Consider the following 24,686-nt stretch of genomic DNA (forward strand, 5'->3'; position numbering starts at 1 on the left):
TGAGTATTTTGGTGAAAAATAAATTTCTCCCAAAACACACAAACCTAACCGGCAAGTGTACCGGGTCGTATCAAGTAATAAAAACTCACGGGAGTGAGGTTGATCCCACAGGGATTGAAGGATTGAGCAATTTTAGCTTAGTGGTTAATTTAGTCAAGCGAATCAAGATTTGGTTGAGTGTTTTGTGATTTGCAGAAATTAAATTGCATGGAAGTAAAGAGAACAGGGAATTAAAATGCTGAATCTTAAGGAACAAGAAATTAAATAGCAGAAACTTAGAATGCAAGAAAAGTAAATTGCGAAATCTTAAAGTGCAAGAAATGTAAATGGCTCGGAATGTAAAGGGGATTGGGAATTGGATTTGCAGAAATTAAACAAAGAAAAGTAACTTGCATCAAACAAAAGAGTAAAAGAAGGTTTGGGTTGAATCGGATCTTGAAGCAGTAAAGTAAATGAACATTGAAAGCAAGCAACAAAATGTAAATTGGGAATTTAGATCTCAGGACCCAGAGACTAGAAAACCAAGTCTAGATCTCAATGCCTTCCTAGATCCAACAAGAATAATTGCAAAGGAAATTGTAAATTGCAAGGAAAGTAGATGAGAATCAAGTAACAGAAACGGAAATTCAATTGCAGTAAATAAACAGAGAGATCTAAGGATGAGATTGAAACAGAATTTCTTCAATTCTTCAACCCAAGATCCAAGACAATTGTAATTGAAATTGAAAGCAATAAAACTGAGAGGAAGAGAAGTGAATTCTCCTTCCCCAAGACAAAGAAATTAAAGTTCACTCAATATCAAAAGCTCTCCGAAAACTATTATGAAAATTCCAAAAGGAAAGCTCTCCGAAGAACTTGAATTCTATTCTATTTATACACTTTCTTCCAATGATCTTCAAGCCTTGAGTTAGGCCTTTGCTCTTGGTGGAATTGGGTTGAAAGAGGCCTTGGTTGATTGCTCTTGAAGTTTGGAGAAGAACCAAAGTGAACCAATTGAACCGGGTTGGAGTTTTGCAAAAGTTGGACCAAAAGTTTGAGCAAAAGTTAGGGGTCTAACTTTTGCTCCAACTTTTCATATCAGCTAACACCACTTTGCTGATATGAACGTTGGTGCCAACGTTAGGGGTCTAACTTTGGCCCTAACGTTGGCCTTACCTTGTGTACTTGTGGCGCCAACGTTAGCCACCAAGTTAGGGGGCTAACGTTGGCGCAAACTTTTGCTCCTCCTTGTGATTTTCATGTGCCAACGTTAGCCACCAAGTTAGGGGGCTAACGTTGGCGCAAACTTTTGGTGCCCAGGGAGGTTTCCTTCATGCCAACGTTAGCCTCAAAGTTAGGGGGCTAACGTTGGCGCAAACTTTTGGTGCCCAGGGGTGAATTTCATGTGCCAACGTTAGCCTCAAAGTTAGGGGGCTAACGTTGGCGCAAACTTTTGATACCCAGGGAGTGATTTTCAAGTTCCAACGTTAGCCTCCAAGTTAGGGGGCTAACGTTGGGGCTAACTTTTCAACCAAAAGTTTGTGCAAAAGTTTGATGCTAACTTTAGGTCCAGCTTTTTGCTTCCTGGTTCAATTTCACTTATTCCATTGTCTTCTCTTTACTCCTAGCTATTCCTTCTTGCTTCAACCTTTCTCCAAGCTTTCTTCACCTATCATTAATCAACCAAACACATCAAAGCTATGCTCATAATCATGAGATATTCATTCTATCATAATATGCAACAATTATAGCATAAAACCTCATGAAATGGCATGAATTCATACATGGTTGATTCAATCAAGGGAAACATGAAAATCTACTCAATTAGCTTGCTTATGGTTCAAGAAAGTGCATAATTCTAATGAAAACAAAAGAAAAAGACTAGTTAAAATAGGCTAGGATGACTTGTCATCACAACACCAAACTTAAAGCTTGCTTGTCCCCAAGCAAGAAAAGATTTATTGAGAAGAAAGAATGAGATGGAAGAGGATGTTTATGCTAGCAGAGTATTATTGATAGTTCATGGGATTTTGTGTGGATATGCAAATACTCACTTCTTATTGACTCCTAGGCCTAGAAAGTCTCCTTCAAGCTTCAAGTGACATACTGCTATGACCTCTCATTATTCCTTTATCCTTGGCTATTACTTTGTTCATAAGCTTTATTTGAGTGTCATGTGTAGCAAGTTCATTTTCTTTTCTTTATACTTGACACATTATTCACCATAGACACTTGGCTCACATTCCTTCTTAAAACATTGATGCCCAGCACCTCTTTGGGTTACTAAATGCCTTGTAGTTAGGTTGCTCTTGATAGTGGACTTTCAGCTGATGATCCCGGATTAGTTAACCCAAGTCACCGAGTGTTGATGCACTCCTAAGAGCTTACTAATCCAAGCAGATCCTAGTACAAAGACATCACAGGCATATATTTTAAAGTTCAAGCTATTGGTGTCCAGCTTTGTTTCTTTTTGTTTCCTTTTGTTCTGCCACTTTTTGGCTATCTTTTTTTTTCTTTCCTTCTTTTTGTTTTTCTTTCTAACCAAGGAATTTAATTGAGATTCATAGACAGTAGGCCACTCTTTACTTAGAAGGAGATATCCTGGCTCTTTATTCACTAAAAGTGAGCTATTATACAATCACACACCTACCACCACTTACTTTTATTCTACTTCTATCTAACAGAGACTATCTTACTTCACATTCAAACATTTCTTTTATTGAACTTAAAGATGCAGGGGACAAAACATACTTTTTGCTAAGTGGAAGTAAACACACAAGCACACACATAGACTAGCTTACTTATTTTAAAAGAAATTTGAATTTGTTTGAACTAAATGAACACTTTAACAAGACATCAATCAAAAGTATTTCTCAACAGCAAAGGTTAAGTATAGATACAACCTATTGGTTTGCAGTTCCTTTGTCCTTCCTTCTGCTATGCCCTTTTGAGTTATGATGCATAGTGTCTTCAAATGGTAGTGAATTCCCTGCACAATTCTCAAAAGTTGCTTGCTTCTCAAGCCCTTAGGTAATTGGTTAGTGTGCAAGACTTTCTTATAGGCTTTTGAACTTACTTTGGTGTGTGAACACCAAACTTAGTCCCTCGCCACTGCCTCTGATGCATCAAGTTAACCACATGTGAAATCCTTGTGTCTTTGCTAAAGGCAATAAAACTAAAAACTAGAAACAGACAATGATTAAATGATTCATCTGATTGCTTGGAGCTAGCAACCCTTTATGCAGAAGGTGAGAATGTGTTTGTAAATGAGATTTCGGTGGAACACCAAACTTAGAATCCTTCATTCTCCCTTAAATTGTTTTGGTGTGCAACACCAAACTTAGCTCCTTACAATACAGGTGAATCTACTTAACCTTTTTATTGAACTAGCTATAAAAAAAGAACTACCTCAGGTTGGGTTGCCTCCCAACAAGCGCTCTTTTAATGTCACTAGCTTGACATCCTTCATTCTTTGATCATGGGGGCTGAAAATCATAGTGCCTCAACTTTTCTCCTCTTACTGTGAACTTCCTTCCAGTCTCCTCTTTGATGATCTCTAAGTGTTCAAGTGAAAGGACCCGGTTCACAGTGTAGTATTCAAATAATTGTGGAGACATCTTCATTGGTTGTGTGTTTAACACTACTTTATCCCCTGGTGAAAAGCCTTCAGTGGGGATTTTCTTGTTTTTCCACCCTTTTGGCCTCTTCTTCTTCTCTTCTTTCTTAGGAGATGATTCATGCCTTGGTGGTTCTTTATCTGGAATGTTGAGGTTCTCATCTGGGGGTTTTGGATCTAGTTCCTCCTTGATTTCTTTGGTCTGTTGCACCATCTCCACTTCTTTCAAGCATGGATGTAGAAGTCTTGGAGTTAACTCATTGACTACCTCCTTCAAACTTTGATCTCTGGCCTTATCCTCCGCACACTCTTCTTCTTGAGTGGGCTCATGTGGGGTTTTAAAAACATGGAATGCTAGGTGCTCATCATGCACTCTCAGCAACAATTCCCCTTTTTCAACATCTATCAATGCTCTGCACGTAGCAAGAAAAGGCCTCCCCAAGATGATGGGAGTGTTAGGGTCTTCCTCCATATCCAGGATGACAAAATCAACTGGGAGAAGAAATTTTTCCACTTTTACCAGCACATTCTCTACAACTCCAAGTGCTTGTTGAATGGACTTGTCAGCCATTTGAAGAGTTATTCGAGTGGGTTTCAGCTCAAAAATTTTAAGCTTCCTCATAAGAGATAGAGGCATCAAGTTTATACTTGCACCAAGGTCACAGAATGATTTCTCAATAGTTATGTTTCCTATGGTACAAGGTATATAAAACCTTCCAGGATCATCCTTCTTCTCTGGTAGACCTCTTTGGAGAATAGCACTACACTCCATTGTCATTTCAATAATCTGTCCTTCCTTCAAGGGTCTTTTCTTTGTTAGCACTTCTTTCATAAATTTAGCATATAATGGCATCTGTTCAAGTGCTTCTAAGAAAGGAATATTGATGCTGAGTGTCTTGAATATGTTCAGGAACTTTGAGTATTGCTTATCCTCGTTTTCTTTTTTGAATCTTTGAGGATATGGAAGTTTGGGGATATATGGCTTCATCCCTTCCTTCTTTTCTTGTAGTTGTGTTTCAGGGATGTCCTTATCTCTCTTTGAGCTTTTTTCATTCTTGGTCTTTCTATCCTCTTCACTTCTCTCTTCTGTCTCTTCTTGTGGAACTTCTCTGTTGTGTTCTTCTTGATTGATGGCTTCCTTCTCCCTAGTCTTTTCACTTCCCACTATGATTGCTTTGCACTCCTCCCACTTTGTAGCTTTTCTTTTGTCCTTTGGATTGGAGATTGTATCACTTGGGAGAACATTGGTTGGCCGTTCAGCTTGTTTGGCCAATTGTCCCACTTGTCGTTCAAGGCTCTTCATGGTAGCTTCATTTCTCTCTTGCATTTTGACCAAGCTTTGAGTGGACTGAGCAATTGCTTGTATGGCTGCCTCAAGACTTGAAATTCTACTTTCATGATGGTCTATTGGTGGTATGATGGGGGTGGAATGTGGTTGCTGGAAGTTATTTGTAGGGGTAGTGTGGTAGTTTTGGGGGTTAGATGTTGGTGCGGAAATGCTATTTTGATGAGTTTGTGAATTGTGGTGGGGTGGTTGATATGTATTTTGTGGTTTCTTGTATTGATTATTATTAGTGTTTTGCTGGTCGTGGTTTGAGTAAGTTGTGTTTCTTGAGTTATTTTGGTTTGAGTTTTTCTGCCACGGTTGCTGGCTGTGGGTGTGGTTATCTCCCCATCTGAGATTTGGATGGTTCTTCCAGGATAGATTGTGGGTGTCACCATAGACTTCATTTTGGCCGGAGCTTTGGTTATGCACATATTGAGGTTGCTCCTGCTGCTGATCTTCTTGGTTTTCTTCATTTTGCCCCCATTTGGTTGATGGTTGGCTTGTATTCACTGTTGCAACTTGCAAGCTATCAATCTTTTTAGCCATCTGCTCAAATTGTTGTTGAATCTGCTCCTGCATTATCTTGTTTTGAGCTAGGAGGATGTCAACCCCTTCCATTTCTAACACTCCTTTCCTTAGTGATGGTTGGCGTTGTCTCTGATGGCCAAAGAAATATTGGTTGTTAGCCACCATGTCAATAAGATTTTGAGCTTCTTCTGCTGTTTTCATCAGTTGCAATGATCCTCCAGCTGAGTGGTCAAGTGATTCTTGAGCCTTTAGAGTGAGTCCTTCATAGAAGTTCTGTAGCTTGTCCCACTCAGTGAACATTTCTGGTGGACATTTCCTCAGCAAAGCCTTGTATCTTTCCCATGCTTCATACAGATTTTCAGCATCCAATTGCGTGAATGTTTGCACCTCAGTCTTCAGCCTGATGACTCTTTGAGGTGGATAGAATTTGGCTAGAAATTTAGTTATCAAGTCATCCCAACTAGTGATGCTTCCTTGGGGAAAAGTTTCAAGCCATTGTGCGGCCTTGTCCCTTAATGAGAACGGGAACAGCAGAAGCTTGTAAGTTTCAGGATTCACACCATTGGACTTGACAATGTCACAAATCCTTAAGAAGGTAGATAGATGTTGATTTGGATCCTCCAACGGTCCTCCCCCAAAAGAGCAATTATTTTGGACTAAAGTGATGAGTTGTGGCTTTAATTCAAAGTTATTTGTATTGACATTAGGGTTGAGAATGCTGCTTCCACAATGTCTAGCATTTGCAAAGGTATAGGAAGCCAAGACTCTCCTCTGGGGTTGACCATTGTTGTTGGCCATTCTCACTGGTGGATTTGTTGGATTTGTTGAGTGTTCCTCCAATTCATGATATTCTTCATCTGATTCTTCCTCTCCAGCAACATTTTTTTCTCTTGCTTCTCTTCTTAGCCTTCGGAGGATTCTTTCGTCAGTTTCATGAAAGGTAGGGATCTATCTTCTTGTATCTGACATACAATCAAAACACAAGAATCACACAATACCAGAAAAGCAATAATACTTCAATCCATGGCTGAAGTGAAATATTAGTTAGCTTAGGCAAAAATTCAAACAGTTAGTGGGTTAGTCGAAATTAGAGAAAAATAAAGAGAAAGTGCTTGATCTAGATCACCACCTCACTTAATCATTGTCAATCTATTCAATCCCCGGCAACGGCGCCAAAAAACTTGATGAGTATTTTGGTGAAAAATAAATTTCTCCCAAAACACACAAACCTAACCGGCAAGTGTACCGGGTCGTATCAAGTAATAAAAACTCACGGGAGTGAGGTCGATCCCACAGGGATTGAAGGATTGAGCAATTTTAGCTTAGTGGTTAATTTAGTCAAGCGAATCAAGATTTGGTTGAGTGTTTTGTGATTTGCAGAAATTAAATTGCATGGAAGTAAAGAGAACAGGGAATTAAAATGCTGAATCTTAAGGAACAAGAAATTAAATAGCAGAAACTTAGAATGCAAGAAAAGTAAATTGCGGAATCTTAAAGTGCAAGAAATGTAAATGGCTCGGAATGTAAAGGGGATTGGGAATTGGATTTGCAGAAATTAAACAAAGAAAAGTAACTTGCATCAAACAAAAGAGTAAAAGAAGGTTTGGGTTGAATCGGATCTTGAAGCAGTAAAGTAAATGAACATTGAAAGCAAGCAACAAAATGTAAATTGGGAATTTAGATCTCAGGACCCAGAGACTAGAAAACCAAGTCTAGATCTCAATGCCTTCCTAGATCCAACAAGAATAATTGCAAAGGAAATTGTAAATTGCAAGGAAAGTAGATGAGAATCAAGTAACAGAAACGGAAATTCAATTGCAGTAAATAAACAGAGAGATCTAAGGATGAGATTGAAACAGAATTTCTTCAATTCTTCAACCCAAGATCCAAGACAATTGTAATTGAAATTGAAAGCAATAAAACTGAGAGGAAGAGAAGTGAATTCTCCTTCCCCAAGACAAATAAATTAAAGTTCACTCAATATCAAAAGCTCTCCGAAAACTATTATGAAAATTCCAAAAGGAAAGCTCTCCGAAGAACTTGAATTCTATCCTATTTATACACTTTCTTCCAATGATCTTCAAGCCTTGAGTTGGGCCTTTGCTCTTGGTGGAATTGGGTTGAAAGAGGCCTTGGTTGATTGCTCTTGAAGTTTGGAGAAGAACCAAAGTGAACCAATTGAACCGGGTTGGAGTTTTGCAAAAGTTGGACCAAAAGTTTGAGCAAAAGTTAAGGGTCTAACTTTTGCTCTAACTTTTCATATCAGCTAACACCACTTTGCTGATATGAACGTTGGTGCCAACGTTAGGGGTCTAACTTTGGCCCTAACGTTGGCCTTACCTTGTGTACTTGTGGCGCCAACGTTAGCCACCAAGTTAGGGGGCTAACGTTGGCGCAAACTTTTGCTCCTCCTTGTGATTTTCATGTGCCAACGTTAGCCACCAAGTTAGGGGGCTAACGTTGGCGCAAACTTTTGGTGCCCAGGGAGGTTTTCTTCATGCCAACGTTAGCCTCAAAGTTAGGGGGCTAACGTTGGCGCAAACTTTTGGTGCCCAGGGGTGAATTTCATTTGCCAACGTTAGCCTCAAAGTTAGGGGGCTAACGTTGGCGCAAACTTTTGGTACCCAGGGAGTGATTTTCAAGTTCCAACGTTAGCCTCCAAGTTAGGGGGCTAACGTTGGGGCTAACTTTTCAACCAAAAGTTTGTGCAAAAATTTGATGCTAACTTTAGGTCCAGCTTTTTGCTTCCTGGTTCAATTTCACTTATTCCATTGTCTTCTCTTTACTCCTAGCTATTCCTTCTTGCTTCAACCTTTCTCCAAGCTTTCTTCACCTATCATTAATCAACCAAACACATCAAAGCTATGCTCATAATCATGAGATATTCATTCTATCATAATATGCAACAATTATAGCATAAAACCTCATGAAATGGCATGAATTCATACATGGTTGATTCAATCAAGGGAAACATGAAAATCTACTCAATTAGCTTGTTTATGGTTCAAGAAAGTGCATAATTCTAATGAAAACAAAAGAAAAAGACTAGTTAAAATAGGCTAGGATGACTTGTCATCAGGGGTAGTTAGAGTTTATTCAGTGCTCCATCATCTCAACGAGTAACCGTTCTGAGGTTACTATAAACTAGGCAATAATGATTCATTGTATCATGCTCAGGAATAAGGTGGAGGTGAAGCAAGTGATTCCATAGGAGATATACAACATTGCTTCCAATGCCTCCACCCACGCCAAGCTAGCATTCCCGCATCTCATCTTCAACCTATATGATGCTTTCAGAGTGTGCATAGAGCATGACACCCTCATTCCTATAGAGAGACCGATCTCCAAGAAGACCATGGAGTATGCTCAGGAGTATGCACGATCCCTGAGAGAGGAGTCAGTCCCCCCACCTCAATAGGAGCATCCTATGATGCCCTAAGGACACTATTTTTCATCCCAGAAGTATTGACATCAGCTGACCTCCTCCATTGATCAACTGAGGGTGAGTCAGGAGGGTCACAATGCTCTTATTCAGTAGGTTCTGGCAGAGCAGCAGAGTCAGCGCTAGGAGCTCTCACAAATGAGACTTAACTTTGGGCAACTGAGAGGATTTTCGGGAGCTCAGCCAGATGGAAGGGACGACTACCACGATGACTGAAGTGGTTGAGTTTTTTTTATGCTCTTTTCCTTTTTCTATTCTTATTTGTCATTTCCTATTTTTTGTTGCTTATTTTTTTCCCTTTGCATGACTTTCAGTATTTTTAGTTCTTCTAGCTCTATGTAGTTTATTTAGTTGTTTTAGTGTTTTATTTGTATTTTGAAAAAGATGTCTTATATACCGCTCACTGAGTTTGAATTCAAAAAAAAAAAAAGAGAAAAGTGGTGTAATGCATGAGAACTTGAGTTTATATTCTGAATTATCTTATTTATTTAGATGTGGTGGTGTTTTATCTGTGACTTTGAATGCATGAAAAGAATAGTGCATCTTAGATCTTAGAGTAAAGGATGTTAATTCATAAGGTACAAGACTTTAGAGAAGTATCATGGATTCTCTTCATTGAACAAGAAATTAACCCTTGAAGCAAAAAGAAATAGCAAAAGAAAAAAAATAAAAAATAATGCCCAAGGCTCTGATCATCAATGTCTAGGAAGGTTAAGAATGATCAAAAGCTCAAAAGAGTTATTTTCCTAGCCATATGCTTGTGGTGTGAATGTATCAAGGAATCCTTGAGACAAAGCACTTAGAGTCAAAGCCAAGTACAAATAAAGAGTATGCTAAAGGCTTTGAGCGCCATTAACAGAGAAAATTTAATAGAAAAATCAGAACTCAAAGAGTTCTCCCAGTTAAGTGCTTGTGGTGTTTCTGTGTCAAGTAAAGCTTGAGACAAAACATTTAGAGTCACGGGTAGGCTCAAGGTGTAAAGCAACAAAGAAAAAGAAAGGAAATGTTATTTTCAAGGATTAATTAGAAATAAAAGAGAGAATTTATAATATTATCTGGATTCTAATACCGAAGGACATTAACACTCCTGAGCTTCAAAGGATAGTGAGATGCTGAAACTATTCAGAATCACAGTGTCATTAACCCCACTCAGAGAATAGACAGGCGCTTAATTGAAAACTCAACTCTTAGGCAAACCCACATCTCAGGTTCATATTGTTTTCAGTTGCTTGAAGACAAGCAACAATTCAAGTTTGGTATTGTGATGTGTGAGCATATTTTCTATATTTTCTTAGCAATTTAGAAATAGATTTATTGATTTTTTATAAGATTTTGGTGCTTTAGACCAGTTTGGACGCTACTTTGATTTGCACTGTTGTTTTGATGATTTCAGGTGAAGTTTGGGCGAGTTGACAGAGTTCATACAGAAGAAAAAGAAAAAATTTGGATTTTGTCACCTGGCACCAAATGCCACGACTCGGCGTTTAATGCCAGGAGCTTCATAATGTGTGCTAGTGGCGCTAAACGCCACTACCTAGTGTTTAGCGTCAGGAGGCCAGTGAGTTCAGAAATCGTCTCTGTTTAGCGGCGCTAAATGTCGAGCCTGGCGTTTAGTGCCAGTAGCGCGTCCAAGAGTGTCTCGAAGGCTTTGATTTGGGTTTTTGTTCATTTAATTTTTAATTAGAAAAAGATATTATTAGTTTTTAGAATTCTAATTTCAAATCAATTAGGGTTACGTATAAAAGCAGAAAAGATTCAGCCCTTCGGGCTCTCTTCTCTCTCTCTTTCTCATTCTGCACTTTCATACTTTTTACAACCCTAGGTTTTTCTCTGAGCCATGAGCAACTAAACCTCCCATATTAAGGTTAGGAGCTCTGTTTATTTTGATGGTTTAATACTATTGTCATTCTACTTTTAATTAATGCACTAATTTAAATTCAAGGATTGGTTTTGTTCTTCATCATTGGAATTAGAGTATATTGGAAGATAACTCTTTTTCCAATTGAATTTTTGTTGAATCTTGGAAAAGTTAATTGAATAATAGCTTGAAATCAACTCTTCATAATTCTCTATTTACCTAAACTTAACATGATACATAACATATAATCATCTTATCTTTGGGTATCTAGGGTTTGTGTGGCTCAATAACTAGAATTGGATTTAAACCCCTAATCTAAATTAAGTGACCAAGGAATTGGCAGTTGATTAGGTTAGAGGAGATTAAATTACTAAGGAATTAGGGTTTAATCAATCAAAGGTTTCCATAAATTGAATCTTTGCATGATTAAAGTAGTTGGTAAAAATTGTTAATCCGAAAAAGTAAACATCTCCAAAACCTTAACTGTTTCTCATACAATTTTCACAACCCGCTCACTGTCTATTTTCTTCCATTCTCTTATTTCTATTTTATGAAATTTGAACCTAAAACACTCAAGTTAGTTTATCTGACTAGCTTAATCTCTCAACTATTGTTGTTCAGTCCATTTATTCTCGTGGGATGATACTCACTCACCTAAGTTATTACTTGGTATGACCCGGTGCACTTGCCAGTAAATTTGTGGTATTTGAAATTCGCACCACTTCGAGATACCAAGAACATGGAATACAACCCGTTTAAAGAGGTACTTTTCTTAAAAGATGATAGCAACTTCGAGTAACTTTCTTTTACTTTATTAAATTAAAGGCACTCTTTTCCTAGAAAACTAGGTTTTTAATGAGGCCCCACTTGTATTATTCGAAAACTCTTTTTTGCGATCTTCTACTTGAAATTTTGAATTGTTTAAAAGTCTTTTGAGTCTTACTCTGAATCCGATGATTACGCAAGAAAAACATCACTTTACTCGTTTAAAATCGAAATCGAACTAAAAGTAATGTTCGAAGCAAAACGATTTAATGAAGAAAAAGACATACGATAAGTAGTACAAAATGAAATGCTAAGCATTCAATAAGTTAATCCTAAACATAACGAGAATAAATAAATATTAAGTTCCAAAAAAGAAATGGGAAAGATACTACAAAAGTGTTACAAATACCCAGGTACCAACCTTAAAACACTTAAAAAATAAGTAAGGAAAATTGTATGTAAATTACAATATGGAAACAACTTTTCCATCAATAACCTTTTTGAAGACATCGACTTCGGAGACGTCCAAGTCGGGAGCCTTCAGTTTGACCTGTTCCAAGATATTTTTCTCGGCGTCAAAAACGCCGTCAATACTTAATAGCAGCTTGCTCGGCCTTCTTCACCGAAAGTTCAAGCTCTTCAAGTTTTTTTCATCAGCTCGGAAATCTGCTTCTTCAAGGTCCCCTCCATCGAGTCGGAAGGAGCCTAGGCTATCTTCAAAGTTTTTATGTCATCATCCAAGGAAGTTTGCTTGCCTTAAGAGCAGTAACCGAGCTATTAAGGTCTTGGACCTTGGTAGCGGCTTCAGCAATCATCTTATCTTTAGCAAGAAGTTCTGAGCGGAGACTCGTGATCTCCACCTCTACATCCCAGACATAAGTCACAGAACGCGGGAGCATTCTCTGAACTCGAGGAAGAATATACCCTAGAAGCATTTTTGCAAGAATTTCCCTGGTATCCTCGTCCATGAAGTGCTTATCCACAAACTCAGGAGCTTGTAATTCCTTGTCCAAAACATGCCTAAAGGGAGGAGGGACAGAGACGGCAACATCATCCTAACCAACATTCTTGGGTCACTTCCGGGATGGGGAGTGGACAGGAGAATCCTCCCTTACAACTTGTATCTCGGGGCTTTTTCCCTCTCAACTCCCTTCATCCCCCCGGGACTGGGACAGAAGACGAAACCATGTTGCCACCAACCGTGATAGGAAGTTGGGAGGCAAACCTTCTCTTCATTTCGGCGATAGCGGCGAGCACCCCGGCCATGTCAACTGAAAAACAAAAATAGAAAATAACTCATAAGATAAAAAAGTCGAAAATAAAATGGAGATGCAAAGAGTTGAAACATTACTAATGGCATTCCGAGCAGCTTGCTTGTTTATAAGAGTGTCCCTTAGGATTATCGGACGCTCATTCCCTAGCATCATTAACAAATTGATACTGAGGAGCAAGCTCGTCAGCATTCACATTGGAAAGTCAGATTTTCGGCGTGGAGACATTATAGTTCCAATAAAGATTAAATTTCTTAGCACCCTCCAAAATCAGAAAAAAGGGAGTGGTGCCCTCTATCAGCTCAATCTTAAAAATTTTTTCCTTGAATCCATGAAAAGATTCTTCAAACAAAGTAAAAATTTCTATTCGTGACACCTCGAAAAGAGATGAACCCGCGACCCTGAGACCTAAACGGAACTGTCAAAGTAAAGAAGTAGAAAAAGACCCTAAATGTGGGTTTGATATCCAAGAATAAGCACAGGAGCTCAAAACCTCAAATAATAGCCCAAGTATTAGGATGAAGTTGCGAAGGGGTACACCCCATGTGACTTAAAATGCTCACCTGGAAATCGAAAAAAGGGCAAGAGAATCCCAATCCAGGAGAACAAAGTTTCATAAATCCATAACCAATCCGGGACAGTACCGGCGTGCTCATTTATATGGCACAGATGGTTCCCGGATCTCGAAATAGAAAAAACATACAAATTGCTAATATTGGAATAAAAAATAATTCGAGCTTCTCGAAGATTATCAAGCTCTTCTTGCGTGATAGTGGAAGGAGTGGTTTGAATCTCCTCGGACACCCAGGTGTAGATGTCTACCTCGAGTTTGCTATTCATCCTCTGAATAGGGGCAGGTCGAGACCTCGGCAAATTTGCATCACCACGCCCGCGAGTCTCAATAACTATTTTCCTAGTCATCACCTACAGGGGCACCACCACTACGTCACTACCACTACCAGAAAGCGAAAATTCTAACACTACAAAATCTTGGCTAACCAAAAGATGCAAACAAATCCAGGAAGCACAAACAGTGGGGGCAAGCAAAATCATGGATTATTTGGAAAAAAACTCAAACAATGGTGTCCCAACTATATTTGGCCTAATCAAAAGAAAATGAACAAAGCAAATGCAATGGGAATTTAAAACAATGTCAAAAGGCATCAGCAAGCATGAAGAATGCACGAAGATTCCCAGACAGGGAAAACTTCAAAAGGGAATAAGCCACATGCAAGAACAGTCGAATAAGGGTACCAAAAATCACTAATAACCTTAGATAAGAATACTGCGGATGCTAGTTGGAGAAACACTGACTGACGAAAAACTCGACAGAGACGAATCGTAAGCAAGGAAGAAGTGCACTGAGAAAAAGGAAGAAACTGCTCGAATGTAAGAGAGAAAACTATTTGCATGCGTGAGACAGTTGTGATAAAAGATGGAAATGAAAGATAAAGTAAAAAATGAAAGGCTATTTAATTCCAAACTAATGTTGCATTTATTGCAAAGAGTGAATGGAACTGATGGTTCGTCGAAGGAGGGAATAATAACCGCTTTTGAAATTGAAGGAAACTATTCAGTTTCCTTCAATGAACCCCTCAAAATTCCTATCTAAAATGGGTCTGACTTCTTAAACTTAGATACCCTCGACCCAAGGACCTAGGTCTAGGAATCCAAGTTGGGGGCACTGTTCCGGAAAAAAGAGAACGTAACCGATGAATCGATTAAGGCCATAACCAACTTCACAGGGTAACGGCCGATGCCACAACGGCTATGCCATCGAATCTTGTAACCGCCGAATCTCAGCAATAATGTGCTACAGTAAACACTAAATGCCGGAAAAACGGTAGCTTCACAAGGCAAAGCTAAAAGAAAAAGGCTACCAACAGGTAAACACATAAGAATCTCACTTTACTACCTAGCACACTAATGACTTTAGCATCAGAGTGTCTTGCAAGTTTTTCACCCGACCTGGTTTTACACTTGACAAAGTTGGGATCTCTTGTCTCTACCTCTTCAGTTCATGACCACGCTTCAAGCACGAACAATATCATATTAAAAGTGATTGGTTGCCATTCTTTACTAGACTTCCTGATTTTTTCATTCTTTCTTTATCCATTGTGTCCGTAATTATTATATTTAGCGATACCTCTTACTAGAAGCTAGGGTTGTATATGATTTGGTTAATCTAAAAACCAAACCTATTTTTTGGTTAACAAAAATTTAATTTGGTTAATTAACCAAATTGATTTTATATAATAAAATTGGTTATTAATCGGTTAAAAAATTTTAAAAATAATTTTTAACCAGTTATAAAAATAAAAATCAATTTTAAAAAATAACCAATTTTTTTTAAAAAAAATCTGTAAAATTGGATTTTCTAAAAATAATTAAAAATGAGTTTTTAACCGATTAAAAATCGGTTTTTACAAAAAAATCAGTTAACCAATTTGAAATAAGTTATATAAAATTTAGTTTTAATTTTAGTTAACAAATTAAAAATCGTTTTTTAAAATTTGATTTTGGTTAACTAATTTTTAATAATATAGATATGATTTTTTAAATTATTTTATTAAATTAATTAGTTAAAATTTAATTATAATTTTTTATCTAATTAATCACATTTTAGATTTAAATGTACACTTCTACTAAAAGCGGACTTGAATAGTCTGATGCAAATGCCAAGATGTCATTCGCGGCTTAAAAATTGATTTTGATGGATTATTGGAATTATTTCTAGAGATGGAGTTGGAAGATGATATGTTTGGTTGTGGTGTTCTAACCTTTTTGCTAATGACGAGAAGATTCAATAAATTTTTTCATAAATCTAATTCAATATATTTTGCATAGAGCGAGACAATTTAAAAAAATTTTGAAAAAAGGTTTTTCACTGAAAGCGAAATGCTTTGTTATTTTTTTAAAAACTTTTTTGGCTAATAGCAAGATGATTATTATTTTTTAAATTAAAAACCTACCTCGTTAACTGAAAAAAGTTAGAAGAAAATACAGTGATAAAAGCAGGTAAAATAATATTGTGAATAATTTATAAACAACAACGAAAATCTCTCTCTAGCTGATAGATTTAACAATGTCAGTATTTTGCTGTATGCGGAATAATAATAATTTAGTATTATTTGTAGTTATAGTTGACTATTTTGTAATGAAAAACCTACTAAAATATTATTTTTTATTCCTATATAATACAGATAATCTAATTCATATGAGAAAACACTTATACTTTTTTCTTCTTCTTCCTGGAGTTGTGCTTTCAATTTTTCTTATCATTTTTTTTTAACTTCAATGTCTCATGTATTTTTTTTAACACAACTAAAAAATTGATTAATACAGACAGATTTACAGATAGATTTAGTCTTTATTACAGACGGATTTTTGGTTATCGATGAAATTACTGACGGATTTTATTCTTCTGTAAAAGCCTCGTCGGAAATTATTTACCGACGGATTTTTTTTCCTTCGAAAAATTACCGACGGAATCTTACCAGTTACCGACAGATTTTCCATCAGTAATTACAGACGGATTTTCCGACGGATTACAGACGGATTTTTCGACAGATTTTCCGTCAGTAATTACAGACAGATTTTCCGACGGATTTTTCGTCGGTAATTACAGACAGATTTTTCGACAACTTTTTCGTCGGTAATTGGCAACAGATTTTCCGACAAATTTTTCGTCTGTAATTTAAACCTTGAAAAATCATCCCATACTCTGAATACAGACAGAAAATCTGTCTGTAAATCCGTCAGTAAGATAAAAAAGATTTTTTTTTTTTTTTAGATTTTTCTATTGCAAAATAAACTAATTTTCATACAAAATAAATATACATTTAATACAAAATTTTTTCTAATTTGTATTCGAATATTTATAATATTTCAAAAAATAAACAAATTTATCGTATTATCAAATTAAAAAAAATATTATAAACAAGTAAGTCAATATAATTCAAAACATAAATAAAGTGTATTGATACATCAACTATAATTCAAAACAAATACCACTGAAAAAAAGAAAACCTATAGAATCTATACTGTAGCATACACTAAAAGTGTATAAAACAATCTGCTCAGAATCAGGTTAAATATAAACATAAACCTAGTCTAGAATTAAACTAAATAGAAAGTATAATCCCCAAGCAACATTGGATCAAATAGCTCTTCTGCTGTCCCTGATTGGAAATGCCTTCATGTCTGATTTTATTACAAGATATTAAATTGGATCAATGAAAGAAACAAAAGTTAGTTCATTATGCACATGCAGTCTTGGCTCATTAGACATTCTAGAAAATAGTTACCAGTATAACTATGCCAAAAAGATGAGAAAGAGAGAGGGAGGTAAAAATTTTTGAGAGGACTGAAACCGAAAGCACAAAATGTTAGACTTTAGAGTAGTGGAGTAAATAAATATGATACTATACTATATATAATGTACTAATGTGTCTTGCTATGAGACTCTAATCAGATTAGACAATTATCAAAGACAAATAGTTAAACACGCTGCATTGCAGTTGACCACAGAGAATTGAATTGAATTAATGCGCAAGAAAAAATAGTCAAGAATTAAGAAGCTTTTCAATATATACTATTATCTATTTATCTCTCTGTCACTCTTACATAGTTACTATAAGCTATTATTGGAACTTTCAATAATAACTTATAGTCAAGAATTAAGAAGCTCTTCAACATTTGCTAGTGATTTAGTAGGTCATTTAAACAAGTTCGAGATCAAATTGAGTCCTCTAACCAATTTCAGTAAAGTAAAGTAAAGAAATGAAAATCAATGTTTTGACTGAGCTAGAAAATCAATGTTTTGACTGGCAATTTCAAGATAAAAAAGTCAGAATAATATTCACTGAGCTAGATATATGCAAGGCATCAAAAGGAAGGGAAAAATGTAAGTGCATTCTATCACTCATCATACTAGACCCATCGTTATTTGGAAGCATAAATGTGACATTTCATCAAACATTTTGAAGGCCTAAATTAAAACAAAAAACTATGAATAATGAAAAAATATTAATCAACTTAACTGTACAAAACAGAAATAACTACACAAACCATTTCAGCAAAGTTTTAGTTGTATGAATGCATAGTTTTAGTTATATCTTGAATAGTTGAATTGTTTCTCATATAAACTTTGATAGATCCTTGGGCTTCTTTATTTTTTGAGAATTGGGCTTAATAGGATATTTATTTAAAGGGCTCTATCACCCCCCACACAGTGATCCAAATTTCAAAGGCCTTGATCCAAAAATAAAAGGATAAATAAGAAAAAAAAGATTAATTTAAACCTGTATTTTAAGTGTAAGATCCCTCTAAGAGCACCAACTAGATTCTGGGTCCTTAGTGTTTTGGAAGGAAACAGTGAATTGAAAAAAGAAAAGAAAAATCATGGTTGGTGGTACCTCTCTTTCGTTTCACTCCAGCTATATTATGCCTACCACCCCACTCCATTGCACGTTCTCAATCTCATTTTGTTGGCCCCTTTATGTCTATTCCATGGCTTCCTGCGTAGTAAAGTTGTGCCAATTTCAGAAAGCTATACACCTTAAAATAGAATATAAAAAACTATCGACAAATAACACAAGTATATATGTGTGTGTGTTACTTACAGCAGCTCCATCATTTCCTCCCAAAGAATATATTTCAAAATTTAATAAATACTTACAAAAAACAAAACTCAAACCTGCATTCATATAAGATACGCATTACATGACCAATCTTTATCACCTATATAATAATCTTCGTTTACATACTGTATAACCAAATCATAAATCATTTTTTCATTCCATAATTTGTAATATCCTATATAGAAATTATACAATAATAATCATGACATACTAACATAGAATGGAATGAAATTGAAAATTACAAACATAAGCACATACATAGTTTAGGCTTCAGGCTCCACAAAGTGGAAAATAAAGAGGAATATTAAAATGCAATAAAACAAACATAAGCACATACATAAAAATATTTAGGCTGAAGAATTAATTCCAGAGTCTCTTAATGGGAATTTCTAAACCAATTACGCATGTTAAAGATATCAAAATAGATTGAATTCACACTATCAATTATAGCCTATATCTTCTCTACAGCTGAATTCACACTATCAACAGAAGTACCCTCAATGGCTGCAAAGACAATTACAACAAATCATTTAGATATTGGATTTCCTTATGGCACAGTAGCAAGGAGTCAAGCTGGTAAGACGGAAGAGGCTCTACTTAAATGAAAATCCACCAACTGAGCCAATGAAGGATTCCTGCACATATAATTACTATGTGCTGGTCTCTCAATCAATCAAGTGCTACATATATAGAGTTAACAAACACTCATGAACTGAATATATTATATTGTGAATGAATTATATTAAATCAGCTATGACATAACTATATCAAAGTTAAAATGAAAGCATAATAGAAAATAAACATTTCAATTTGATCCATACAAGTTAGGCAGTAACTTAGGTACAGCCAGGAACAGAGGAACTTACTAACAAAATCATCTTCTTTTGAAGTAGGTATTATTATCTTAACCCCCAATTCCTCTTCTATCTTCTGTTGTGTGGATCCCTTGAAACAATATATCTTATAAATTTGCAGGTATATATTGATATGTAGGTTATTGATATAGGAAGAAACTAAGAAAACAGACCAGAATTATACTAACCCTTCATAGTAGGAGCCTTGGTCACAGATCTTGACTGATTCTTCGATGCCCTCAGAAACTTGTCTTTCGTCAAAACTGACATTGGAAACCAAAAAAAGCTCAGAAACAACAAAACATTAAATTCTTATTTTATTATTTAAATGTCATTCATGTTTTATACATATAGTTTGCTGTAAGCCATAAACCATGGGAACATATCTAGAAGATAAAGAGGGAGTACGATGTAAAGAGACATCAGGAATATCAACTAAAGTCATAAAAACTGGGGCATGATCAGATCCTTCTAGCTTAATGCTCCGTCCTCCTTTCCACCTGTGTGCACTGAGCATATCATAAAGTTAAAACTTATATTCTAGTGTCAAGAAAGGCATAGAGCACTAATCTTGATCATATGATACAGTACTGCTAAAGAACCACATAACTAGAAAGAAGATGTACAAATATATGTCAACTAAACAAAAGAAACACAACTTGCAAAAGGAAGCAGATGATATTTGCAGCTCCCATGTACATAACAAAGGGCATGTTATGGTAGAACTAAATATTTAAAATTATTTTCCAAAATAACTCAGCATAAATAGCTTACAACTTACATCATATGCAATGCATGCATATTACCTTAGTATGCTTTCAGGTTTAGCCCGTTTATACTGTGTCAATATTGATCTGAACCATCTTCTAAACCTACACAAAATTCAGGTGAAGAAATGATTAGCAGCATATTACTGATATTTAGAAGTAGTGAAGTACTTCATATATAACTCTGCCGTTCAGCTTACTCATTATTGTCAAACTCAGGTCCTGCATCACATCGATCAATTGCAGATGGCGCAATGTTGAGATCACCAACAACAATTATTCTCCTTCCCATATGCAGAAGAGACTCCCATCTTTTCTAATAGAGAAACTATAAATATCAATGAAATAGAACAAGATAAACACTAAAACATAAAAAATTCTCGGCTCTTCAAAACAAAGAAACAGAGGAAACAAAAGTGAGTATAAACATTGATATTAACATATCCAAATTTTTGAAAACTAAATACAGTTTCCTAAGAATAATTTACAAGCCAGCATACACCAAAAATGTTAGTAAATTAGTACTGATTTGTACAAGTTTGAAAAGTAGACTTTGGGTTGCTGTTTCCATTGGCATAGCAGGCAACTACTGCAGCACCATGAATATCAGAAGCTGATTTTAAACCTTCTTTATCAGAAATGTCAAGAAGGTCCAGTTTACAACACCTTGTAGCCAGATGGCAACTGTTCGACTCTTTACCAGATAGTGAGAGATAGCCAACAAGGTTCCTTTCCCATAGAAATGTTCAATAAAAGAATTTTAGCAAGCCTCGGAAAGAATTAGCAAAAATGGCAAAGAACTACAAACAAGACTCGTTAGATTATAAATTGTGAATCTAACAAATTGAGCACAACTACAGGGACAGCTATTAACACTGAGTAACCTATCAAATCAAAATAATGTTAGGCAACGTCCTGTAATAAAAAATGACTACCTTATCAAACTACAGTTAGGGAAGATGTGCAGAATCCCTCTGAGGTAGGCAATTCCACTCTAAACTGCAAGGAAGCCATCATGCCCATTTTTCACCTGTCAAAATCATACCAAACCATTGTCCCTTTCATCTTTTATGCAGCAAATTGATTTGGGAATGGGGGTTGAGAAAAGAGGGAAGTCTGAGGGTTGGAAGATACCGGTTTACCAAGTGCTATTAAAAAGTGTACCCTGGCAATTTCATCATGATCTTTGAGAAAATATAAGTTACTTGAGACAAGAAATCCAAGACGATTGTGTCCATCAAGAGCATCGATAGCAGGCATAACAAAATTAACTTTTGAACTTTGAATAAGCTCCTTTGGCATTTTCATAATGTTGGTTATGACTGCATCTAGTCCATTGATGTAGTATAATAATCTAAAGATGAAACTAATGGAGATCTCCATGGCTGTCATTTAACTCTTGAACTCTCAATAATTAAGCAGCACAATAAATTATATGAAATTCACCTCTTTTACACTTTCTCCACTCTTCATAGAGAACAGTAACAAGAAAGTCAGACCAAATACCTCTAGCCTCCTCCATAAGAGCAGAAGCACAACTATTAGGCACCTCTCCACAAGATCCCTACTCCTTGAATAGTCGCCACTTCGATTTTGACCTAAACATCAAGACTGAAATTACTACCAATAGATAACAAGAAATCACAAGTTGATATCAATTCTGAAGGAAGAAAATGGAATCGAGAAAAAGAAAAGGCTTACCTAATTGATAAACCTACAACAAGCTCAATCAGCATCAACAGCAACAAGAAGATAGAAACTGCTAAGAAAAATTGATAAACCTAAAATTGGCACAGAAAAATTGAGCTCTAAGCACCAAAATCACAAAATCAGATTATACCTGAAATTGACTAAGGGAGCAAACGCAACAAGAGCGGCGGTGGAGAGAGCTCTATGACGACGGCGATGAAGGGAGCAGATGCGATGAGAGAAGCGGATGGAGCTCTGCAACAATGGCGACCAAGGGAGCAGACGCGACGAGAACAGTGGCGGAAGGAGCTCGTGTGACGCAAGAGATGACAGAGAGATTGTGCGATGCGAACGGTGGCAACGGCGGAAGAAGCTCGTGCGACCAGAGAAGAAGCACGCAGCTCGTGAGGAAGAAGCTCGTGTGTGAAGTGTGAATGAACGTGTGTGAAGTATGAATGAAGCTCGAGACACTAGGGTTAAATTAGCTTTCCATTAATATTTTCCGACGGAAAATTTTAAATTATAGACAGATTTTTCGTCCGTAATAATTTAATAAAAGGAAGCGTTTTTGTTTATTTAATTACAGACGGATTTTCCGTCTGTAATTATTTCTCACGGAAAAAAATTAATTTTTTCGACAAAATTATCGACGGATTTTTTTTCCGTCTGTAATTTATGCTAATTTATTTTTTTTGTTTTTCGATAAAAAATTCTTCTGAAATTCCGTCTGTATTTCTGTGAGATAAAATTCGTCGAAAATATCCGTCTGTAATAACTAGTTTTCTAGTAGTGTAATTTGTTTAGTATTGTGTAACGAGTTTTCTTTAACTTCAATGTCTTATATTGCGCAGCTGATGGTTGATGTGGACATATTGAAAGCCACAAAATTGTAATAAAATATTCCATCAATCAAACAAAAATTAACCCAAGAAATGATATTATTTTTTATTATATTTCAAGGTTTTTAGTTTCTACGGCTTCAGGTTGCATATCATCTCTAAAGTGTGCTACTTCCATTTTTTTATGGCACTACAACAAATAAAGATTTTTGCAATAGTCGAAAATCGTTGTCATAGATCAAAAAATCGTTCCTAAAACTTTAGACGACGCTTTGACAACGGTTTTTGACCTGTGGTATATGCGGCCGTTGCCAATACTCAGACAACGGTCTTTTCTCTAAGGCAACGGCAACCAAAAAACCGTTGCTATAATTACTGACATAGACAACAGTTTTGACAACAATTTTTAAAGAACGGTTTAGAACTGTTAATGGATTGGCAACGGTTTAAAACCGGTCTCTTTCATGACGTAACAATTTAAAATCATAACTAGATAGGCAACGGTTTTAAATTATTGTAGTTTTGTTGTTCATAAAGACAACGGTTTGAAAGTGTTGCCTTTGGTGGTATTTTTTGCAACGGTTTTAATACCATTGCACCTAAAAATATTAAACTTTCTAATTATAAACATAACTATAATCACTTAATATTGTAATATATAATTCACCATATAATAATTATATTTTTTATATGAAAATACAATTTTACCTTCGTGCCGACGCAAACACTCCACCGGGAAGAATAGGTGTAGAAATCGAAGGTAACCAAAGCATTCGCTCCTATGTCTAGACGTACAATAATACTATTGGACCATTTATCTCCTTTGTATCATAGCGCGAGGCCCAACACAAGGACTTATATTGATATGTCAAACATACCGACCCCAATTGTAAGAGCTGATTTTCGAAAAATTTCTCAACAAAAAAAGTACTTACAGCTCACCATTGACATGGACTTGTCGGAAAATATAGTGGTCCTAATTAAGGAGGTCCTAATTAAGCAAAATATATGACATTAGACATAGCGTTGCACAGACTCTGGAATGTCCAATGCGTCTGCATCATAGATTTGTCTGATCTATGAAAATTTGATCACACTAGATACATGATCATTTTTGCCTAACGGTATCACAAAACTCACTACTCAAACAATACTATCTCACTACTCAAGCATTTACACTACCCTACCTCGTGTTAGAAAATTATTATTTCCTGATCTATTTATGGGCAATACGTATATTAATTATAATCGAAAATTAAATTATTTCACATTAAATGACTTATATAACGGCGATCTCATTTATTGTCATAAATGCTTAATTAAATAAGTCATTATTACTTTTGATCTAAAGTTAAATGAAAATAAAAGCAAATATTCTATTTTATTTGGGTTTTAGGATTTATGGGTGCCACACTCAAATATATATAATAACTTCAGGGTTTTAGTTCCTAACATATTAAAGCCTCCTCTGCAGTTTTTTTTTTCAATAAGTGGAGTTGTGATTCAACCCTAATAGGGATACAGAAGACTTTGGTTGAGGAAGGTCAAAGAACTCAATCATACTCACGAATTCAGTTATGCTTTTGTGCTCTTAGCTCTTTTTGAATGATTTAACATGGATGGTCTTGGAGTTGAGCAATCTTAGAATTTCCAACACCTCGGACATGCACACAATGAAGAAGGGTGGAATTTATGGACAATGCGAGAAGAAACCCGATGACATTTATACGGTTTAGATGTGGGAGACAGCTTCTCCCAACATGCATGGCACACACGTGGCGCAGTCCCATGCTTCTCGTGGGCTTCAAAAGCCTTTTGCAGGAGTGGCAACGTCCCTTGTAGGTCCTGGGACTCGTAACTCCTTCCCGTCTTCTCGCATTAACCGAATTGCCAGCGTCACGTTCTCGCCTATAGCAAGAAGCTTTAGCCTACCATGAACGCGTCCATCACTGGGTCGAGCCACTGAGCTGCATATCACTACAGCCAAAGTAATATAGAAAATAATTTATAGTCATTCGCAGGTTGTTTCAAAAAATAAATAAAAGAAAGTGATATTTCTTTTTATGTAAGATGTCTAAACAATATTATTATTTTCTCTATTTATAAAAT

At 36.1% G+C, this 24,686-nt stretch overlaps 1 protein-coding gene across 50 annotated transcripts; it reads right to left on the bottom strand.

The window, feature by feature from the left end:
• Positions 1-16,719: 16,719 nt before the first annotated feature.
• LOC112738053 (DNA-(apurinic or apyrimidinic site) endonuclease 2) lies at positions 16,720-22,232 on the bottom strand. Of its 50 annotated transcripts, none has more exons than XM_072211665.1 (12): positions 21,890-22,207; positions 21,751-21,808; positions 21,556-21,647; positions 20,985-21,079; positions 20,250-20,360; positions 20,089-20,154; positions 19,691-19,791; positions 19,471-19,545; positions 19,295-19,358; positions 18,204-18,305; positions 17,094-17,152; positions 16,720-16,989 (listed from the first exon to the last, which is right to left on the bottom strand). In XM_072211665.1, exons 5-9 carry the CDS (start codon positions 20,339-20,341, stop codon positions 19,333-19,335), a joined length of 360 nt encoding a protein of 119 aa, XP_072067766.1. In that variant the 5' UTR covers positions 20,342-20,360; positions 20,985-21,079; positions 21,556-21,647; positions 21,751-21,808; positions 21,890-22,207; the 3' UTR covers positions 16,720-16,989; positions 17,094-17,152; positions 18,204-18,305; positions 19,295-19,332. The 50 variants fall into 50 exon arrangements, with proteins under 50 accessions (XP_072067766.1, XP_072067747.1, XP_072067762.1 ...); XM_072211646.1 differs by having other exon boundaries at positions 19,295-19,373; XM_072211661.1 differs by having other exon boundaries at positions 20,250-20,365; positions 21,496-21,647.
• Positions 22,233-24,686: the final 2,454 nt, after the last annotated feature.

The sequence above is a fragment of the Arachis hypogaea genome, chromosome 13, assembly GCF_003086295.3.
Source record: "Arachis hypogaea cultivar Tifrunner chromosome 13, arahy.Tifrunner.gnm2.J5K5, whole genome shotgun sequence".
In the NCBI taxonomy this organism is placed as follows: Eukaryota; Viridiplantae; Streptophyta; class Magnoliopsida; order Fabales; family Fabaceae; genus Arachis; species Arachis hypogaea.

What these genes read in the sequence shown, in the direction of transcription:
- LOC112738053 (XM_072211618.1), bottom strand. Translation starts at nt 20,341, where the DNA reads ATGGGAAGGAGAATAATTGTTGTTGGTGATCTCAACATTGCGCCATCT. An exon ending in CCTGAGTTTGACAATAATGA is followed by an intron (nt 20,155 to 20,249) that starts GTAAGCTGAACG and finishes AATTTTGTGTAG; the next exon opens with GTTTAGAAGATGGTTCAGAT. An exon ending in CAAGGCTCCTACTATGAAGG is followed by an intron (nt 19,374 to 19,470) that starts GTTAGTATAATT and finishes TATTGTTTCAAG; the next exon opens with GGATCCACACAACAGAAGAT.